The sequence below is a fragment of the Diabrotica virgifera genome, chromosome 6 (assembly GCF_917563875.1).
Source record: "Diabrotica virgifera virgifera chromosome 6, PGI_DIABVI_V3a".
NCBI classification, from domain to species: domain Eukaryota; kingdom Metazoa; phylum Arthropoda; class Insecta; order Coleoptera; family Chrysomelidae; genus Diabrotica; species Diabrotica virgifera.
This window is the reverse complement of record NC_065448.1, coordinates 207,548,513-207,571,601: the sequence shown is the minus strand read 5'-3', so window position 1 is coordinate 207,571,601 and position 23,089 is coordinate 207,548,513. Positions and strand designations below refer to the sequence as shown.

Here is a 23,089-nt window from a genome sequence, read left to right as displayed (position 1 = left end):
GAATTTTTTAAAATTATTTAGTTTTGTGTCTAGTTTTAGGATGGTTTAAAATTGATTTTAATACAAACACAGACTTTTTCCCCTATATTTATCTTACTGATATCTATATTAAATATAACAGTATAACGTGAATCTGAATCTATGTTCTTGTGTCGTTTTTACGTTATCTATTATTTTCAATGGGAATTAACGACAATTTTAATTGAAAACACGTCTTCGTTTCGATTTCAACGTCGGAAACAGTTCTTAAAATACCAACTAAACTAATTATTTTCTTTTGTTACTTAATAATACAAAAAATTCTTCTAATTATTTAATTTTATCTGCCTCATTAATGACAATTCAAACAATTATAAATTTAGGAAAGGACACCGCACACATCTTATGGAAAATATATTGTCACTCAAATTCAATAAAAATTTTATGAAAAGATTCGTCTCGAATTTCCGATCATCTCATATCATTGCGCAAACTCTGAATTTTGATTAATTACGGCGCAAATTGTAATTAAAATTTATCGAAATCACATTTTTGAAGTACATAAAAATGTCATTCATAAATACTTTTAGTATAAGTGCTATTCAAAACAGATTAAACCCAGCGTGAGCTAAGCCGATGAGAGCTAAAGCCGTTGTCATTTATTATCTATAAGAAGAATACCTGCAGAAGATTTATGAAGTAAGGAATTAAAATATTTTTCTCTGTCTTATGTACGTATCCATTTGATTTTAGATTTGTTTATGTCAATTTACGCCGTTATTAAGTAAAATTCAGAGTTGGCGCAATGATATGAAATTATCGTAATTTCGAGACGAATCTAGTTACGTAAATTTTATTGAATTTGAGTGGCATTATATTTTCCATAAGATGTGTGCGGTGTCCTTTGATATTTTTTTATTTTCTTTTAGTTTGTTTTATATTAATTAAATGAATTGAAGCTAGAGAAATGAATGAGATTAAATGAATTGAGCCTTAAAGAGAATAAACGAATTTGAAAAACCGATTAAACCATAAAATTCTCAGATCTCATTATTTATGAAGCAACGAAGCTTCGTGGAAATGATTGTTTTGAGAACTGTATGAACTATTGTAGTGTATAAAGAGCTTTAGAGATATCTTACAGTTAAGTGTATTAATATTTAAGAACGAAAGAAAAATATCAAAAGTCTGTTCAGATTATTATCTTGCTGGAAAACTACGCAAATCAAAGGGGGTTGACAAAAAAAATTGAAAGTTAGTCACTCTACTGTGCAGAGAACTTACCAACATTCTGTATATGTATTTGGCACCTAGGAGTTTTCTATTGGTTCCTTGCGGCACGCGGCCATATTTCAACCAATAGGCGGCGAGGTGCCATTCACGTATACGGAATGTTATTCGGTGCGAAATTCATATACGGAATGTTAAATATTCGTAGACGGAAAAAAACAACTTTTTATTAGAGTCGATTAAAAGGAGATTGATTTTAAAAACTTGAATGTATTATTAAATAAAAATAAAACAATAATTATAGTATTTGGAATCACGGGCGTCCATATAAAAATTTTCGGGGGGGAGGGGGGAGGCAGACATGAAGATGTTGAACATTATATTTTGTATACTTTGGATAACCATTATATAGTTTGCAGCAGCCGAAAAGCTAGGGGGCACGCCCCCCTGCCCATGGGTATGGGCGCCGACGTTTGGAATGTTATTTGGTGCGTAATTCATATGCGGAATGTTTTCATAGACCAAAAAAGACGACTTTTTATTAAGTCAGTTAAAGAAGACTGATTTTAAAATATTTTGTTAATGTATTATTAAAGAAAATAAAACAATTATTACCTATATGGAATGTTATTTGGTACGAAATAACCATAAAAATATGGGGTAAGTCTCATGGCTCCCTTATGAAATGGCTCTTCTAGCTTAATAGATATCTCGGTTACACCGGGTTGTCTGTTTTTGGTGGTGGCTCAGTAATATTTTGACCAAAGATTTCTTTTGAAGCATACACGCTCTCGTCTTGATTGAGATGGGCTTATTAACAGCACACAAATACATGACGGACATCCTGCAACATCATGTGATGCCATATGCTTATGTGATGGTTTATTTTCAATGGTTTTCTGCTAATGTGAGATACTGTACTTATTGTACTTGTGAAATACTTGGTATTTCAAAAATTGACTGACCTGCTCAAAGTCCAGACTCATATCCTATTAAGAATATATGAAGAGCTTCGAATGTTATTTTTTTAACCCTGTAGATTTAAGTAATTATTGTATATTATAATTGGAAAAAAAAGAACAAGAAAAAAAAAAGAAAAAAAAACAAAAAAAGAGAAAAGAAAAGGAAAAAAAACTAAGAAGATGTAAACCTCCGAGAGGTTGAGTCGGGTTTATGTCTTAGCGTAGTAAAAAAAAACAATTAAAAAAAAATTTACATTCAAAACAGTGTATTTTTAGATAGTAGATATTAGTTTGTTATGTACATATATTTAGAGTTAGAAATACAGAAAAAATTCCTTTGATTGAAAAAAAATTGTATGTTTTTAAAATAAAATGTCTGGCTAATTGTCTCAGCCAAGGCCATCAAATTCACAAAAAAAAACTTCGAATGGACTCATTGAAATGGACCACTTTTCCAGAGGACATCCAAAACATTAAAAATACACGAGAATGTTAAAAATTCCATTAGAAAAACGAATGAGTACATGAACAATAAATATTTATGAACACAATCAAGAAAATAAAATTAGAATATTTCGACTCATTTGCGAGAAATAAAAACTAAAACGTTGCAACTGATCATCCAGGCACAATAGTCAATGTACCCGATCACTATTCCTAGCACTCGTAAATAAAGTTAATATTACGCAATTGTTGGGATTCTAGAAGGGCATGTAAGTTTTTAAAATAAACTTGTTTGTTAATTGTACTTACAAGACTTGGTTTAAATGGAGGTTCATATTTTCTTCTCAGGACATCATCCCAGACGATGTGTTTGAAGAATTGATGTCGTTTGACAGCATTTGCATCATCGGGAGGAGCCCCTAATCTCGAAGGAACCTGCCTCTTTAGTAATTTGCGTACTAAATCACGAGCATCGGCGGTCAAATAAGGCGGAAGGTTTAGTTTTCCCTTTAGAATTTTTTCTATTGTCTTTTTTCTATTTTCAGCGGTAAACGGAGGCTAAAAGTAATAGCAGTCATTAATGAAACAACATTAATTGAATGAAACAAATAGTTAGAGCCGATTTCTCATATTGAATTCAACTCAAGATTAACCTGAACTTTTAGTGAACGAATTTCCGTTCAAACGATTTTGGCGGTTTAATCTGTGTTCAATCTGGAGGCTGAAACTCAAGCGTTCAGATGATTTCAGGGATTACGCATGCGTAGTATTATTGCAATTTGACATGAAACGCTGTCACAATAGCAAATATAACCTATTATATTATAGATGTGCTGTGGATATAGACGTGGTTGACTCAAGTATTTTTGTGGATCAGGTCAAATTGATACGCGTACATAAAAATACCTGCTTCCAAATATGTACTGGTTGGGAAATCAGTTTGTTATCATTCGTAGATAGATATCTAAGCATAACAGTAACATTATTTGTATTTTTGTTAGATTTATTTATAATTATTAAAATGACCGTTTGACTATAAATAATTAAATTAACGTTATTCAGAGATAGCATAAAAAAGTTCATACAAAATGGAGATAGTCTTACCTGTCAAAAATATATATATGAGATAGTCAAAATTGCCATCCATTGGCATTTCTCGAAAGCTTGATAATTGTCAAGAAATGCAGGGGAACTGTTATTTACTTTTTCATCTAGGTACCGTGTGATCCAAAATTATTGTCACCATAGGTGGCTCTGAACGACAGAGATAGTTATACAGTGTATGTCTATTCGTACTTCAGATATACTTTCCAGTTTACGTCAACTTTGCAGTGTACGTCAACTTAACAAGAAAAGTTAGGTTATGTAGGGGTCTAGGACGTTTCATCGCCGCCGTTTCGATGCCGCCAGTTCGATGCCGATGCCGGCCGATTCATCGTCAGTCAATTAATCGCTATTTGATATATTTCCGAATTTTCGACAGTTACAATTATTAGTTATTTTTAGTATTAATTAGGAATTCTAGGAAATGCGAGATATGACGGCGATGAAATGGACTGGCGATGAACCGGCGGCATCGAAACGGCCGGCGATGAACCGGCGGCATCGAAACGTCCCATTCCGGTTATGTAGAGATGTTGGTGGTGGACATATACAGCATTTTATTTATTATTGTTACTTATAATTTTTTTAATTCTTTTTATTTTTGATTAAAGTTCTATGTTAAAGGTTTAGACTAATTTTTTATGTTTTTAATGTTAATCAAATATAATTGATAAACCAATGATATAAATTCAGATTAAAACAAGATAGGACTGGATCCCGCATATGAAAAAAAAAGGTGATTAATAGCAAGCTGAAAATTTGTTAATAGCTTAAGGGTGTCTAGTCAGATAAACTTTGATATATGGGAACATTGGAACAGGGGCAGTTTTAATTGTGGAACAGGTTAAAAATTTGGAACGGTCAGACCACGAAAACGGCACATTTATTTTGTCCGACAGAACAGACCTACAGCCGGTTTCCGAAACGTTATTCAAATCTCCGATCATCTAATCGGCTGTCAGATTTGATCAAGTGTTAACCTGTGATGGGTTTCTCAAACGCCAATTATTGTAAAATTGCATGATCATAGATCATGTAATCGATGATCTGACATACGATTTGGTAGCGATACTGTCACAATTGGCTGTAATCCTTCAAAATTTCAATTATATTAACCTCTAAATCCAAACTTGTATCTTTAGATTCTAAAGGTGCATTCTCTCTTACGTACTGTCACTTTTGTTTGGAGCAAGAATTGAACGAGAGCATTTTAAAAATGAGGCTAGGTATTGTGACGAAAGTTGGAGATATAAAACAGTTTATTTATGATCTATAATATTTTATAATCTTATTTTTATTTTTGGTCTATATATTTACTTTTTATATTTATTTTTAATTTATTTACCGGCTGTTTTATTGTCTTCAAAGTTAGCTGATATAATTTCTCACACGTTTTCCCTCTTATTTACATCGCTATAATCATTATGTTCTGCTTTTTAGAGCTCTGGCCTCTCAAAAAATAGCTCCATGAGTCTAGCATCCTTGTTACCTTACATTGTTAAAAGAAAAAAAATATAAATTATATAATCAAATATAAAAAATGTCCGAGATATCCATGTTCTGCAAGTTAAATAAATATTTTAAATTATTTCTTCCATAAAAAAATCTTATGTTTATTGAATAATATGATTTATATCATTTACATATGTGTTATTTGACAATTTTTTCCCGGAATTTGTTAATTACAGTAATTAAAAAACTAAAAAAACTCTTAACAGCCCGTTAATCGACGGATAGTCGCAGATTAGGTAACAGTCCATTTTTACCGCCGTTTGACAAGCGAAACTGGTTAATCGACCTTTAGCAGACTCAAAACACTCATGATCGGCTGTTAACTAACGATTAATCTTTTGTCAGATGATCGACTGTTGTTAAAACTAGTTTGTTTGACGTTTCTGACGCATTTAATCTATTGTTAATCGTCGATTACATAATTTTTGAGATGATCATCCTTTCGGAAACCGGGCGCTAAACTCTCCGAACAGAGATTAAACTCTCATGCAAAAATCAGACTGCTATTTATTACCTGTCATAATTCCTGTCATTTGACATATTCTACATGTTCCACTCATTAAAACGCCCATTTGGTGATAAATAGCAGTCTGATTTTTGCAGGAGAGTTTAATCTCTGTTCGGAGAGTTTAAGTCTGTTCTGTCGGACAAAATGCATGTGCTGTTTTCGTGGTATGACCGTTCCAAATTTTTAACCTGTTCCACAATTAAAACTTCCCCTGTTCCAGTGTTCCCATATATCAAAGTTTGTCCGACTAGACACTCTTAAGCTATTAACAAATTTTCAGCTTGCTATTAATCAACTTTTTTTTCAGACGCGGGATCCAGACCTAAGACATACGTAATTTTTTGCACGGCTAGCTTTGATCCCAATAATTGTGGATCGCTCGTTATATTTGTTAAATAGTCCACTGATCGACAAACTTATACAATTGCCTTCTGAACATGAATAACAACAGAAAAAAAAATTAGGTTTTAAGTAAAGCAATTTTAAAATGACACTATTAACAAACAATAAACAAGCACTACCACTACTGCTATTAAAATAATATTTTAAACTGTTCAATATCAAGACTAAGATTTCACTCTAATGGTATATAAAACAACATAATGCTTTCTACACCCCACCAGAATGAAAACAATGGGAACCTTCTCTGGTTACACCTCCGAGGCTTCTACAATATGCAAGCCATACGGATGCTGAGACTAAGGAAGATGAGGGAATTCTACAATTTACAATTCACGTCCCATCTGCTCAGCGCGGTAAAGTTCCAACGAGAATGATTCCCTTCGTACTCTAATCAGAGTAAATGTAAATCAAAAATGAATAACCATTTTCAATTTCGTTGCAAAACGAAAATACAGCCGAACCATATTCTAGTCCAATCAGAGAGTGCAGCAAGCACCTCTACCGGTTTCGAAACTTATTAGTCTCTCATCAGGAGGCACATATGCTGCTCTCCCTGATCCAACCAAAACAAACCTCAGCGTGCAGTCCCGGATTGCAACGAACGAAATGGCATAGATGCCATAGCGGCAACTGCTACAACAAGACTAAGATTTCACTCTAATGGTATATAAAACAACATAATGCTATTCTACACCCCACCAGAATGAAAACAATGGGAACCTTCTCTGGTTACACCTCCGAGGCTTCTACAATATGCAAGCCATACGGATGCTGAGACTAAGGAAGATGAGGGAATTCTACAATTTACAATTCACGTCCCATCTGCTCAGCGCGGTAAAGTTCCAACGAGAATGGTTCCCTTCGTACTCTAATCAGAGTAAATGTAAATCAAAAATGAATGGTTGGATCAGGGAGAGCAGCATATGTGCCTCCTGATCAGAGACTAATAAGTTTCGAAACCGGTAGAGGTGCTTGCTGCACTCTCTGATTGGACTAGAATATGGTTCGGCTGTATTTTCGTTTTGCAACGAAATTGAAAATGGTTATTCATTTTTGTTAAATATCAAGTCACTCCTTAACAATTTACTAGCTGAGTCGTACTTACCAACTTAAACTTACTATAATCTAGGGATTTTTGCATTGCTAACGAACATTAAGGCGTAGACCGTGAACCACAACTGAAATGTCATTAAGAATTGCATTTCCCAAAATAACCGAAGTTTAAGGATGAACCTCAGTCAATTGAACTATAGATTAACTTAGTGATGAGAAATCTGCCCTTAATAAAATTAAAAAAAGTACTTACTGCACCAGTTAACATATCGTACATCAATGCCCCTAATGACCACCAATCAACCTCTTTTCCATGGCCATGTCTAGTTAAAATTTCAGGTGCCCTAAAAAGTACAATTTGAAAATTCGCTCTTAGCATGCGTCCTAATATTCCTTTAAAATAAAGGGCGATTCAGTGAAACGGTACGATTTGACACGCTGCTGACGATAAAATAGAGGAACCGTGGGCTTGCGACGTAAACGTGGTGAAACTAGAAAGTGGGAAGTTTAGTTATCATAGAGACGTGATCCGGTGAAAAACGCGCATTTGCTGTGAAAGCTAATTACAAAAATGGTGAAAGTTTTGTGCGTGTACAACGAGAATTTCTAACAATAAAACACTGAAAACTTTTGTTTTCTATACTTCCACAAAATTTATTACAACTATGTGACTACAGCTGTTTTGGCAGAGTGCCTTTCTCAAGTGATTTAGATTACTATGGGTTTGCCTTTTTAAAGTCTTTTAGTCTTAAACTGAAGCGGTCGAGGAGTGGGGAGCTGTTTGTCTCGAGTTAATCATTCAGAATTATATCTGTAAAATTAAAATGAATACCATTTTTATTCAGTTGCAATGCGAAGGCAAAACAATCTTACTTTTCAATTAGAATACGGAGTTCACCAGGAAAGTGTACCAATAAGTTTTTCATTTTAAAAATCTTTTAGTTATATTTTTAATATTTTTAATATTATTAATGTTGCTTTTAGGATTGAAAAACTTCATCTTTCTAATTATATCTGTATTTTTCAATTTATTAATTTCCATAGATTGTAATAAAGATAGCTTAAGGCCTTTATTTTGGATATGCAGAATTTTAAACTGTTCATTAGAAGAATGATTATGATCTAGAAGGTGAAGTGCGTATGTAGAAGTGTCTGTTTTTCTATTGTTGAAAGCCATTTTGTGTTCTGCTATCCGTTTGTCAAAGGTTGTGTCCGTTTGACCGATGTAAGTTTTCGGACAGTCACCACAAGTTAGTTTGTAAACACCACTCTGTAGTTGTTTTATCTTTCGGCTCTTATTGTTCTTAATATATTTGCTTAAGTTGTTGTTAGTTCTGAAAGCTGGTGTTATTCCTTTCATTTTTATGTATCTGGCTATTTTTGTTGTTATCTTGCCAGTATATGTGATAGAGCAGAAGGTACTGGGTTCTTTCTGTGGTGGTGGATAGACTAATTTCAGGGCTTTCTTATGGAGTTTTTGGTTTAAAATTTTGTTAATTGTGTGTTCGTTATAGCCATTGTTTACTATTTGTTTAATGAATCCTCTAAGCCAATTGCTATCAGATATATTTATGAAACAGCTTGAAACAACAATTTCTAAACATCCCATATTTAAACAGTTCTTATATTGGTGGAGATACGTGGATGATATACTAGTATGCTTTACAGGAACTAACAGGAAACTTGACCAATTTCTATCATACATTAATTCACTTCATAGTAATATTGAGTTTACAATAGAAACCGAAGAGAATAAGTCCATAAACTTTCTAGATGTAACAATTACCAGACTACACAACAGACATGAATTCTCCGTATATCGTAAACCTACCCATACTGACACAACTATACACAATTCATCATTCCATCCTACACAACACACATCAGCAGCCTACCATAGCATGATACACAGACTGACAGAAATTCCCATGTCAAAAAATAACTTCGAGATAGAACTGAACATCATTAAACAAATAGCAGTAAACAATGGCTATAACGAACAAACAATTAACAAAATTTTAAACCAAAAACTCCATAAGAAAGCCCTGAGATTAGTCTATCCACCACCACAGAAAGAACCCAGTACCTTCTGCTCTATCACATATACTGGCAAGATAACAACAAAAATAGCCAGATACATAAAAAAGAAAAAATAACACCAGCTTTCAGAACTAACAATTTAAGCAAATGTATTAAGAACAATAAGAGCCGAAAGAGAAAACAACTAGAGAGTGGTGTTTACAAACTAACTTGTGGTGACTGTCCGAAAACTTACATCGGTCAAACTGGCAGAACCTTTGACAAAAGGATAGCAGAACACAAAATGGCTTTCAACAATAGAAAAACAGACACTTCCGCATACGCACTTCACCTTCTAGATCATAATCATTCTTTTAATGAACAGTTTCAAATTCTGCATATTCAAAATAAAGGCCTTAAGCTATCTTTATTAGAATCTATAGAAATTAATAAATTGAAAAACACAGATATAATTCTGATGACCAACTCGAGACAAACAGCTCCCCACTCCTCAACCTCTTCAGTTTAAGACTAAAAGACTTTAAAAAAGCAAACCCATAGTAATCTAAATCACTTGAGAAAGGCACTTTGCCGAAACAGCTGTAGTCACATAGTTGTAATAGATTTTGTGGAAGTATAGAAATCAAACGTTTTCAGTGTTTTATTGTTAGATAAAATGAACTTCCATCAAGTAACGGTCGAATCCATCAATTATGTAACGAGAATTTCGTTTACACTACCATTTGCCGCCCCGTTCACAAGACTTGGGTTAGGAACCTTGAAAGTAGTGGTTCAACATCACAAAAAAGAGGTGGCAGTGTCAGAACTGCTCGCACACCAGAGAATATTGAAGCGGTGCCAAATTCATTAAACGCGAGTCCTCGAAGATCTCTGCGACGACTGGCATATAATGAATTTGGCACCGCTTATATATTCTATTGTAAGAGCAGTTCTGACACTGTCACCTCTTTTCTGTGATATTAAACCACTACTTACAAAGTTCCTAACCCAAGTCTTAATAGCCATGTTAGACGGAACTGCAGCGCGAGGCGGCAAATGGTAGTTTAAACGAAACGCTCGTTGTACACGCACAAAACTTTCACCATTTTTGTAATAAGGTTTCACAGCAAATGCGCGTTGTTCACAAGACCACGCCTCCATGATAACTAAACTTCCCACTCTCTACTCTAGATTCACAACGTTTACGTCGTAAGCCCGCGGCTCCTCTATTTTATCGTCAGCAGCATTGTCAAATCGTACCGTTTCACTGAATCACCTTGTATTTTGTGGATGCGTTATCAAATACATAAACAAACAGAATACATATTTTTTATTTAACTCAAATGAGTACAGCAATATAGAGACATGTAGAGAGTTACTCCAGTGAGTATCCTCCTTGAAACTTTACATAAAGTTAAAATTTTATTAGTCTGAATACACTTCACTAAGTTTGTTTGAATGAAGGTCAGACGACAGTAATCGTTTGTCTACGCACTTTGGAAACGTCGTGCATATAATTGTCTGGCCATCACATTAGGGTGCACAAGCACTCGTTCACAGTATTTCGCACTAAAACATTGTATGACTTCTTTGGCGGATTCTAGGGGGATGCCGTACTGAATCATCTCATTGGGGACATAGTACGACGCGCAACACTTTATTTTGGAATCTCTCTAAGATGTGTATAGTGTATATTTGAAACACTGGCGGTACCCCATAGACCAAATGGGCTTACGGATCAACTTATATAATAAAACCTTGTTATCCAAAGACAATTTTGATTTGCGGCCATTGAGCCAATACATATTACTTAATCTAGTAATACATTCGAGCTGTTGTGGGAATGTCCGCTGTTTACAAGAGATATAGTATTGTGCAAAGAACGCTGCCCTGCGGGACGCTTGAACATATAGGATATGTTTTATATCGTATCCTATATGTTTTATGTCTTCTTCTTCTTTTTTTATGTAGACATGACTCTGTCTGTTTATCAATGTGCTTCCAGTAAGTTGTCATTCCATCTTTTTCGTGGTCTTATCTACCATCTATGTTTTATGTGATATGAAATATTATTTCAGTGTACTCGGTTCCTTGTTTCAGCGTGTCTATTTTCCAGGTAGAATTTAAGAGCTGGAAATGAGGATAGGGTAGAAGTTTGTTCAATTTTACATGTAGCTGTGTGCCAAAGCTTATCGAATGAGTTAGATCTGTTAATGAAAGCAGCTCAGCAATATATTTTGGCTTTGTTTATTTGGTTAACCAGTCTATAAACGTGTTCTATAGTCCGTGCTTGTCACAGAAACCAAGTTAATGTTCTAGAATTATTATTTTATTCCTGTCTATTATCATTTTAGTCTTTTCATGTACATTTTCTCAGAGACTTTGCTGAGCATAGGCAGAAGGCTTATAGGCTGATAGGAAGATGGCTTGTTTCCAGCATATATCAGAGTCAAATAAAATACAATATGGTAGACTATTGATTTTTAATAACTAGTTTAATATCGAATCAAGCTCGTTCTATTGTATATAAAAAAAATATACGAAATATAGAAGTACTATTATTGCCATTGAAAATAGGTCTACCCGAAATTTAAAAGAAAATGTTCCATTAAGACCGATTGTCAGCGCAATGGAATCGGATACTAGGATACTAGGTATACAAACACTTCCAGTTAGTATTTTCATTGTAAGTGGCTTTGCAAACTTCAAGATATCATCAAAAATATGCTAGAAGGTGGTACTCTGCATGGGGCACTTAGAATACTCAAACAAGTACTTGTAGCCAGGTAATGAAGTGTAATTTTCAACTTCAATTTTGTTGGCAAAGGTTCCCTGAACACAGTATCGGCCCTCTCTATTGCAGGATTAAAGACAAGCAAGAGAAAATCAAACTGAGCTTTAATTATTAATAAAGACCTTTATCCAGATTTAGCCATACGGCTCACACTCCCTCTAAGGGGAAAATTGACTCATCCCAGATACCTACGGTATCAAAAGGATTGAGCTCTGGTGGGACTCTTTCCGTTTTATCGAGCCCTCTAGGTGACTTGGTATGCAGGTGTATCTCCCAAAAATTTTCGTACACATCTGGCCGTTGTGAGTAGTACAGCTTTCTGCATGGTCTTGTAAAGATGGTTCATTTAGACCCAGCTTTTTTTATGCTTTCGAGGATGTTCTTCGGAATGACTCCAGTGGTAGACATAATAATAGGTATCGTCTGGGTACTTTGCATTCTCCATTGTCTTCGTATTTGAATTTCCAGATCTCTGTATTTGGCGATCTTTTCAGTAAATTTACTACGTAGTTTATTGTTGTTAGGTATCGCCACATCAATTAGTGTTGTTTGTCTTGTTAATTTATTAACTAGTACACGATCTGGTCTATTATGTGCCACTGTTTGGTCTGTGAGCAAAGTGCGGTCCCAGTATAGCTTGTAGTTGCCATCCTCAAGCATACTCTCAGGGACGTATTGATAATATGGAAGATGGTCCGTTTGGAGAAGTCCCAGCTTGATAGCTATCTCTTGATGAAGGATTTTTCCCACTGCGTCATGCCGTTCCTTGTATTCAGTTGCAGTAAATGGCTGGCAGCCCCCTGTAAGATGTTGGATGGTTTCTTGGGTTTGGCATCCATATCGGCATTTGTCGTTTTGGACCTAAGGGTATTTGATGATATATTTCAGGTAATTTTTGGTTGGTATAAAGACCTTTATTATTATTAAAAAACTCTAACAAGAAGTAAAACCACTTCTATGTAAATTGGTATATTTATTAAAACTTAAAAATCCCAATGGATTGAATAAAATATGTCCAATTCAGAACGTTTTCAGACCTATCGGTCCATCATCAGTGAATGTGCATACTTGCTAAATAGCCCCAGAACCAAACAATGGTTGAATTTAAAATTCGATTTACATTATTTAAAAATAATATTCAACAGGCTAAACGCCGATGTTACAGGATATTGCCTATGGGAACATGGTAAAACCCTACCAAAACCTCAATCACCATGTTCCCATAGGCAATATCCTGTAACATCGGCGTTTAGCCTATTGAATATTATTTTTAAATAATGTAAATCGAATTTTAAATTCAACCATTGTTTGGTTCTGGGGCTATTTAGCAAGTATGCACATTCACTGATGATGGACCGATAGGTCTGAAAACGTTCTGAATTGGACATATTTTATTCAATCCATTGGGATTTTTAAGTTTTAATAAATATACCAATTTACATAGAAGTGGTTTTACTTCTTGTTAGAGTTTTTTAACTATATGGTATACAGCCAACCTAGGGAACTTCCCTTTTAGTTTATTATTATTATTATTATTCTCAAATGTCTTTGGTATGCCTCTGGATCTTCTCCAGATAATTTGGCTAATAATTGCGTTAATGCTTCTAAATGTTCTCAGCGCTGAACCATGGCGGTACTCACCAAGACATCGTGCTTTTTTGGTTTCCAAAATTGTCGTACATTATTCTAATGGGGCTGAACTGATTATTTCTATTCTGACACTTAATACTACTTGCTGATAGTTTACTACCCTTTTGAAAACTGATCAAATGAATGAAAAAGTTGACAAAGGTAATAACTTTAGCTTTAAATTTTTCTAAAGATGAATCAACCGCGATGTACACCCAAAGTGAAAGATGTAAATTCGCTTTAAACTAAAATTGCCAAAACTGCATATAATAAAGATAAGTTGATGATACCTTTGTTAGAAAAAAAAAATAAAAACTTACATATATTCAATAGTTCCACAAAACGTGTGGGTCAATATGCCTTCGTTAATGTGTTCTTTACACAGACCGAAATCTGTCAATTTAACGTGACCGTGGGCGTCAAGTAAAATATTTTCAGGCTTTAGATCTCTATAAATAATTCCTTGTCCATGTAAATGTTCTAGGGCGAGAATGATTTCGGATAAATAAAAGCTAAAAAATAATTCATTACACTACCTGTATAAAATGCGGACTTTATTAAAAAATAAATTTCCAGCTTAAATGTCACAAAAGAAACTAACAAAATTAGCAATTTACAAAAAGTAGTTTCACTTCCCTTTAAACGCATAATCACTAAAAATTAAAAATATTTTGTGATTTTATTTTGGGAAAAAATACTAAAAAAATGATCCCAAATGGGAAAGTTAACAACTATTGGTCACAACTGTATAGCAAAGTAACATCATTGCAGTAAACAGACAAGGCGAAAACGGCGGGTTCGTTGGAAAAAATATTCCCATGAGATTTTTTTGCATAATCACATTCGTGAGACACACCACAATATGGTGCAAAAAGTCGCCCACGCGAAAATTTGTCCCGATTTGTTTAAACAATTTTTTTAAACAAATTGCAAAAATCAATATTTTCGGCACGGACATTCTTTTTTTAGTTTTTTTAGTATGTTATCTATAAAATAAGATATCTCTTAATTTATCTATAAAGTTGATCGTTTTCGAGTTGTAAGCAATTTAAAATTGAAAAAAAAAACGAAAAATGGCGATTTTCAAGGCCCAAAAGCACCAGTAAAAAAATATTATTTTTGAGGTTACCAAGTACCTAAATTAAAGTTAAAACCTTCTTGTATCTATTCCCGATGAGTATTTTGGGCTTATTTTATTTTAAACCATTGTTTTTTAATTGTTAATGCAGCGCTTATGACAGGGCGGGCGCTCGGGCTGTCGCGCGTCTGGACTGTATTATATTATGTGTATGTGTGGTGTTTTTTATAAATATTTTTTACGATTCATTTACTGTACCCCTATTCAAAAATAAACCACAGTTCGGTACATATCGACTCCCAGCAACAACCACAGCACAAAAAAGCAAGTGATATGAATTTGGACGTTATTTTAAATGAATCCCGTAAGTAAAAAACATCTCAGCTAACAGAAAAGTAAGAATGGAACATACAGAATGCATATTTTGCTACAATGTTTGTAAATATTTCAATACTTTCTGAATCCAACAGATTTTTTATCTGTTTGCAAAATGGGATCGTTGGCTTTTAAAAGGTTAATCAAAACCATTGATCGGTACTAATTTATTCAACTTAGTTTTTCTTTTTATGAAAATAAGCTGTAAATTTATTTTATTTCCATTACCAAGCGGTATCCTCTAAAAATATTCCTTCTCTTTCTAAATGCATAAAAAGTTCGCCCCCGCTGAGGTATTCTAAAATTAAGTACAATTTTCCACCCGTTTGGAAGGCATATATCAAATCCACTATAAAAGGATGCTAAAACAAACAAAAATATCAAATATCACAAAAATAGGACAAGTTACAAAGAAAGATTTCCTTGAATGCGTAAATGTGTTTGACAATATCATAATAATGTTTGTACAATGCAAACATATATTGAATATCCATTATGTTAATGGATAAAAGATATTTACCTAGTTAGTTTTATTTTAACAATCAGATCAAATGTTGCATTCGTGGTTATATAATAGAGATATAATAAAGATCCCACTACAGAATCACTACATTCTTGAATTAAAATCACCTTTTTATATAAATTTAAGAATAGGCGAATACATTGATAACATGAAAGTAAAGATGATTTAGTATGATAGAATTGATTAAAAAAATGACATAACCCAGACATCCAAAGTGAAAGTTATCCTCCAACACCAAATTGTTCTATATGGTCCATATAATGTTCAGAAAAAAGTCACACCTTTTTGAGCGTCGGGATTGGGGGGGGGGGGGGAGAAGTCGGTAAATTAGTAGTTTCTTTACGTTTTTCGTCAATATTTCTAAAAAATATGCTTTAGCGTAAACAATGTTCTATACAAAAACGTTCTACATAAAATTTAAAACAAAAATGGTCCCATCCATAATTGTTATAAAATCAACGGTTCCAGAGTTACGGAGGGTGAAATGTGGAGGTTTTCGATACTTTTTATATTTTTTGGGCAATTGATGATGATTTTGGGTGGTGAGGTTGACGTTTCTTCAAGGGCTTATCACTAACATACCATCGGCCACTGAAATAGCAAATCCTGTTAAAGCAAATTTCTTTCAATCAGTAAAAATATTATAAATTGCCCAAAAAATATAAAAAGTATCGAGAACCTCCACTTTTCACCCTCCGTAACTCTGGAATCGTTGATTTTATAACAATTATGTATTGAACCTTTTTTGTTTTAAATTTGATGTAGAACATTTTTGTATAGAACATTGTTTACGCTAAAGCATATTTTTAGAAATATTGACGAAAAACGTAAAGAAACTACAAATTTACCGACTTCTCCCCCATCTCCCCCCCAAACCGGACGCTCAAAATGGTGTTACTTTTTACTGAACAATATGTGGACCATATAGAACAATTTGGTGTTGGAGGAAAACTTTTACTTTGGATGTCTGGGTTAGGTCTTTTTTTGGACCAATTATACTATACTACCTCCGTAACTTTGGAACCGTTCATTTTAGAAGGATTATGTGTATAGGACCTTTTTTATTTCAAATTTAATGTAGAACATTTTTGTATAGAAGGTTGTTTATGCTAAACCGCAAAGTTTTAGAAATATTGACGAAAAACTTGAAAACTACGAATTTACCGATTTCTCCCCCATCTCCCCCCCCCCTCAAACCGTACACTCAAAATGGTGTGACTTTTCCTGAACATTATGTGGACAATATACAACAATTTGGTGTTGGAGGATAACTTTCACTTTGGATGTCTGGGTTTGGATCTAGTTATACCATACTAATTCAGGTTTAATTACAGAACAGATCATCTACCAGCTTATACGTATTTCGGCTTTAATTTAGCCTCATTGGAGCACCTGTGTAGAGCCACTGAAAAGGAATCAAATATTTTCATCTCTTCGGAGTAATTATTAAAATAATTACCAAAGATGCGACTAGCATCATCTATTAATAGTTAGTCAAAAGAGGCAGGAACTAAAATAAACGAATGAAAAGATGAAATGAAAGATGAATGAAAAGAAAAGAGAATGAAAAGATTTAATTCCAGTTCAGTGACCCTACAAAGGTGCTACGATGAGGCTAATTAAAGCCGAAATAATTATAAGCACATAGTAGAGACCCTGTTTTGTAATCAAATCTGAATCATCTGTACTTTCATTTTATTTGTATAAAAGGAACTAGCTCGCTAAAGATTGTTATCACGGTGAACGACAAGTCGGTCTTGTGTTCAAATGCGTTGTAGACTTTGAGGAAGCATTCGACAAGGTTAGACATGGAAATATGGTGCATATTCTTGAATAAGTACGAATAGACGATACCAACAAGCAAATGTCAGAAGTGGCCTAGATATTTCTGAATCAATTGAAATTCTCCGTGGGGTTAGACAGGGATACATTTTGACACCACTGGTTTTTAATCTATACTCCGAGCATATTCTCAAAAAGCACTTGCCAGGGTTTATGTTGGTATCACGGTCGACGGAATTAAGATCAGTGATCTGATGCTGGTACCACACTTCGATATGTGTTATTTGTTATGCGGCTACGCTGTATGCGACCAAATATTTGTCCTTTGAAGTGTGACAAAAACCGACAACTGGACGAATAGGCGTATTTGCTATTCGTGCTTATGTGTTATGCGTGCGAATAGACTAATGAACCATCCACACTTTTTTTGTGCGGCCGAATAAGGCGCATAACAAATAACACATAGCGAAGTGTGGCGCCGCCATGAGGTATGTGGATGTTACTGCGATCAGTGGCGTACCAGGGCCCGGGCCCCGCAGGGGCCCGCTCTAAACGCTTTTTGCTCCTTTTGTTTCTAGTTTGATGGGGACATTTTGAACTACACAAGTACACACTACAAAATGTAACTTTAATAAATTTTAATTTTTGTGTACGTACTTATTAAATGAATCACCCGTTAACTGTAAGCAGTAAACGAAGATCATAAACCTCCGAAGTTATTTGTTTTAGTTTACTAATCTTACCTTAACTTCTTCTAAAATATTTCGTTCTGCTTTCGTATGGGCAGTATCTTTTTGATTTCTAACTATGGAAGCCTTGCGGAGAACCTTCATGGCAAAGACAGTATTGGCATCTTTCCCCGTAATTTTTCTAACTTGAAATACTTTGCCATAACCTCCTTTGCCCAGGACTTTGCGTAATTCAAAGTCATGGGGTCCGGTTTTTTCCTGGCCCGGGTTCACAATTTGTTCAGTCAGATGAACCGTTTCTGTATCATCGGATCTGAAACGAAATCGATAAATAGCTATTTGTATAACAAGGGAGAAAAGTGCTACTTTTCCTCCCGAGAATGAAGTTTACTGCCCGACGCGCAGCGGAGGGCAGTAATCATTCAAGGGAGGAAAAGGCACTTTACTCCCATGTTATACATATGGTTTTTCCACCTTCCTCAAATAACAAGTCATTTTTTCATTTTTACTTAATTTATTTATGTAACTAACCAACAAAATTTATTAGAACTAAAACTAAAGGGTCGTTTAAACACAGCGATAAATCAAACAACTTATCAAGGTCAATCGAGTTGTTGCAACTTATCATTGTGTGTAAAGGATCGTTTAAACACAGCGATATATCAAACAACTTATCAAGGTCAATCGAGTTGTTGCAACTTATCATTGTGTGTAAACGGTGCATCGCACGACTTATCAAAGTTGGAGTTGGGTTGAGGTTGGTATCAACTTATCACAAGGATCGAGTTGTTTTAATTTATCGTCGTGTCTAAACGGTACAGCGATTTATCATTGGACTTGGGTCGTATCAATTTAGGAGAATCTTACCGTATTAGAATTTATTTACATATATAATTAAATAATGTACAGGGTGATTGATTAGTGGGGTAAAGCTACGTAGATCCGTTATAGTAATAGATAGCAATAAAAGTTAATAACAAAAATTGTAGCCAACTTTTAGATTCACATTTATAAAATTAATTAGAATGTTACATAGGGTGTTCGATAACATAGTGGCAGAAATCATAGAGCAAAACAGCGAAACCAAACAAGTTTGATTTCTCCGCTCGTACTCTTTGTTATTTTTCCGAAAAATGAATCTCGATGTCCTGATATCTGAAGTGTTTCAAAGAAAGCTGTTTTTGAATCAGTAAGATTCCCTATTCAGATGACGACGATGGCTTTTTAAATTTATAACTTTATGCAATTTTATAATTAAATAAATATTATGTAACTTAATAATTATTATTAGTTCTACGTTCTACAGTGTGGCAAAACCAAATGGAATAAATTCATTATTTCGTAAACCGACGACTAAAAAATCCGGACATATTTTTAAATTATGATTTTTTGGCATTTACATACTAGTGACGTCATCCATCTCGAAGCTGAAATAAAAAATATACATGCGGACCAATGTAAAAAAGGTCATTTCATTGTTGTCTTCTTACCGGCGTGAGAAATACAAAATAAGATTTACTATTTTATTTGGACATAAGTCACAATTCGAGTTTGAAATCAAGTTTACTTGACGTTTCGAGTTTCACTTCGGAAATCGTTATCAGTATATAAAAAAACATTCATAAATTAAAAATTTAACTTTTGTTTCTGGTGAAGCAGCGCAGTTGGAACAAGCAGAATATTATAATTATTGTCACCGGAAAGCGAAAAAGGTAACGCACAACTTGAAAGAACTTATATATTTCTAACTTCGTTTCTGGTGAAGCAACGCAGTTGGAACAAGCAGATATATTATAGTTGTGTCACCGGAAAGCGAAAAAGGTAACGCACAACTTGGGAGAACCTATAGATTTCCAACTTGGTTTCTGGTGAAGGAACGCAGTTGGAACAAGCAGATATATTATAATTGTGTCACCGGAAAGCGAAAAAGGTAACGAATAACTTGAAAGAGCCTATAGTTTTCTAACTTTGTTTCTGGTGAAGCAACGCAGTTGGAACAATCAGATATATTATAATTGTGTCACCGGAAAGCGAAAAAGGTAGTCCCTGAAAACTATAGGTTTTTCCAAGTTGTTCGTTACCTTTTTCGCTTACCGGTGACACAATTATAATATATCTGCTTGTTCCAACTCGTTGCTTCACCAGAAGCGAAGTTAGAAAACTATAGGGTCTTCCAAGTTGTGAGTTACCTTTTTCACTTTCCGGTGACACAATTATAATATATCTGGTTGTTCCAACCCTGTTGCTTCACCAGAAGCGAAGTTAGAAAACTATAGATTCTTCCAAGTTGTGCGTTACCTTTTTCGCTTTCTGGAGACACAATTATAATATATCTGCTTGTTCCAACTCCATTGCTTCACCAGAAACGAAGTTAGAAAAGTATAGGTTCTTCCAAGTTGTGCGTTACCTTTTTTGCTTCCCGGTGACACAATTATAATATATCTGCTTGTTCCAACTCCGTTGCTTCACCAGAAGCGAAGTTAGAAAAGTATAGGCTCTTCCAAGTTGTGAGTTACCTTTTTCACTTTCCGGTGACACAATTATAATATATCTGGTTGTTCCAACCCTGTTGCTTCACCAGAAGTGAAGTTAGAAAACTATAGGTTCTTCCAGGTTGTGCGTTACCTTTTTCGCTTCCCGGTGACACAATTATAATATATCTGCTTGTTCCAACTCCGTTGCTTCACCAGAAGCGAAGTTAGAAAACTATAGGCTCTTCCAAGTTGTGAGTTACCTTTTTCACTTTCCGGTGACACAATTATAATATATCTGGTTGTTCCAACCCTGTTGCTTCACCTGAAGCGAAGTTAGAAAACTATAGGTTCTTCCAAGTTGTGCGTTACCTTTTTTGCTTTCCGGTGACAATTATAATATTATATCAGCTGCTTTTTCCAACTGTGTTGCTTCACCAGAAACAAAGTTAAATTTTTAATGTATGAATGTTTTTTGTTGATATTTTCAACTCAGGCGCTCCAAAACCAACAAACCACTCGCAAACCCGTCCAAATACGTATTGCGAACCATCAAAGCTTTTGTTGAAAAACCGACAGAAGTTGACGTGCCTGATCCCTTGATCACGCATTTTTAATTACTTTTTCTTTTGCGTAGACAGACGAATAGGGAATGTTGTATACAAATTAAAGTACGGTAATGGTACTTTTTAATAGTGATATAAAATACAGGGTATCCCATTTAAATTTTACTGAAAAAATAATGTACCTACCTACTTGAGTTTTAACTCACCCTTTATTAGATATAAAGTAAATTAGCAATATCAATCATTTTTAAAAATTTTGACAATAAATAAAATATGGCATCAATAAACCATTGCCGTTGTGCTTATTTTTATTTATACAGTGAGTTGAACTTGTTACGATTTTCATATAAAATTGGTTATAACTTTGTAAATACCCTGTATAACATACCCAACCTTTATATTTTGAAAGTAACAGGATCTATTTGTTTACGATGAAAACTAGTTATAATTCATTGAAGGGTCTAAAAGGGTCTAATGTACACAATGGTCCCCTCTTCAACTTGTTGTGGTCAACTTATCGCAGCGTCTAAACAGCGTTTCAACCTCAACAAATCACAGCAACTTGTCATCACAACTAGTTGCTGGACTTATCGCTGTGTTTAAACGCCCCTTAAACGGTGCATCGCACAACTTATCAAAGTTGGAGTTGGGTTGAAGGTGGTATCGCATTGAATTGCAGCGTCTAAACAGCGTTTCAACTTGTCATCACAACTAGTTGCTGTGACTTATCGTTGTGTTTAAACGACGCTTAAAGGATCGTTTAAACACAGCGATATATCAAACAACTTATCAAGGTCAATCGAGTTGTTGCAACTTATCATTGTGTGTAAACGGTGCATCGCACGACTTATCAAAGTTGGAGTTGGGTTGAGGTTGGTATCAACTTATCACAAGGATCGAGTTGTTTTAATTTATCGTCGTGTCTAAACGGTACAGCGATTTATCATTGGACTTGGGTCGTATCAATTTAGGAGAATCTTACCGTATTAGAATTTATTTACATATATAATTAAATAATGTACAGGGTGATTGATTAGTGGGGTAAAGCTACGTAGATCCGTTATAGTAATAGATAGCAATAAAAGTTAATAACAAAAATTGTAGCCAACTTTTAGATTCACATTTATAAAATTAATTAGAATGTTACATAGGGTGTTCGATAACATAGTGGCAGAAATCATAGAGCAAAACAGCGAAACCAAACAAGTTTGATTTCTCCGCTCGCACTCTTTGTTATTTTTCCGAAAAATGAATCTCGATGTCCTGATATCTGAAGTGTTTCAAAGAAAGCTGTTTTTGAATCAGTAAGATTCCCTATTCAGATGACGACGATGGCTTTTTAAATTTATAACTTTATGCAATTTTATAATTAAATAAATATTATGTAACTTAATAATTATTATTAGTTCTACGTTCTACAGTGTGGCAAAACCAAATGGAATAAATTCATTATTTCGTAAACCGACGACTAAAAAATCCGGACATATTTTTAAATTATGATTTTTTGGCATTTACATACTAGTGACGTCATCCATCTCGAAGCTGAAATAAAAAATATACATGCGGACCAATGTAAAAAAGGTCATTTCATTGTTGTCTTCTTACCGGCGTGAGAAATACAAAATAAGATTTACTATTTTATTTGGACATAAGTCACAATTCGAGTTTGAAATCAAGTTTACTTGACGTTTCGAGTTTCACTTCGGAAATCGTTATCAGTATATAAAAAAACATTCATAAATTAAAAATTTAACTTTTGTTTCTGGTGAAGCAACGCAGTTGGAACAAGCAGAATATTATAATTATTGTCACCGGAAAACGAAAAAGGTAACGCACAACTTGAAAGAACTTATATATTTCTAACTTCGTTTCTGGTGAAGCAACGCAGTTGGAACAAGCAGATATATTATAGTTGTGTCACCGGAAAGCGAAAAAGGTAACGCACAACTTGGGAGAACCTATAGATTTC

At 34.4% G+C, this 23,089-nt stretch overlaps 1 protein-coding gene across 1 annotated transcript in view; it reads right to left on the bottom strand.

Moving 5' to 3' along the window:
* LOC126887159 (ribosomal protein S6 kinase beta-2) overlaps positions 1-23,089 on the bottom strand; it is a 105,141-nt gene that overhangs the window by 16,980 nt on the left and 65,072 nt on the right. The window contains exons 3-7 of the mRNA XM_050654522.1: positions 18,138-18,396; positions 15,318-15,451; positions 13,957-14,148; positions 7,448-7,538; positions 2,925-3,173 (exon numbers count right to left, since the gene is read on the bottom strand). Coding sequence (XP_050510479.1) covers positions 2,925-3,173; positions 7,448-7,538; positions 13,957-14,148; positions 15,318-15,451; positions 18,138-18,396 — 925 coding nt within the window. The remainder of the gene's footprint in view (positions 1-2,924; positions 3,174-7,447; positions 7,539-13,956; positions 14,149-15,317; positions 15,452-18,137; positions 18,397-23,089) is intronic.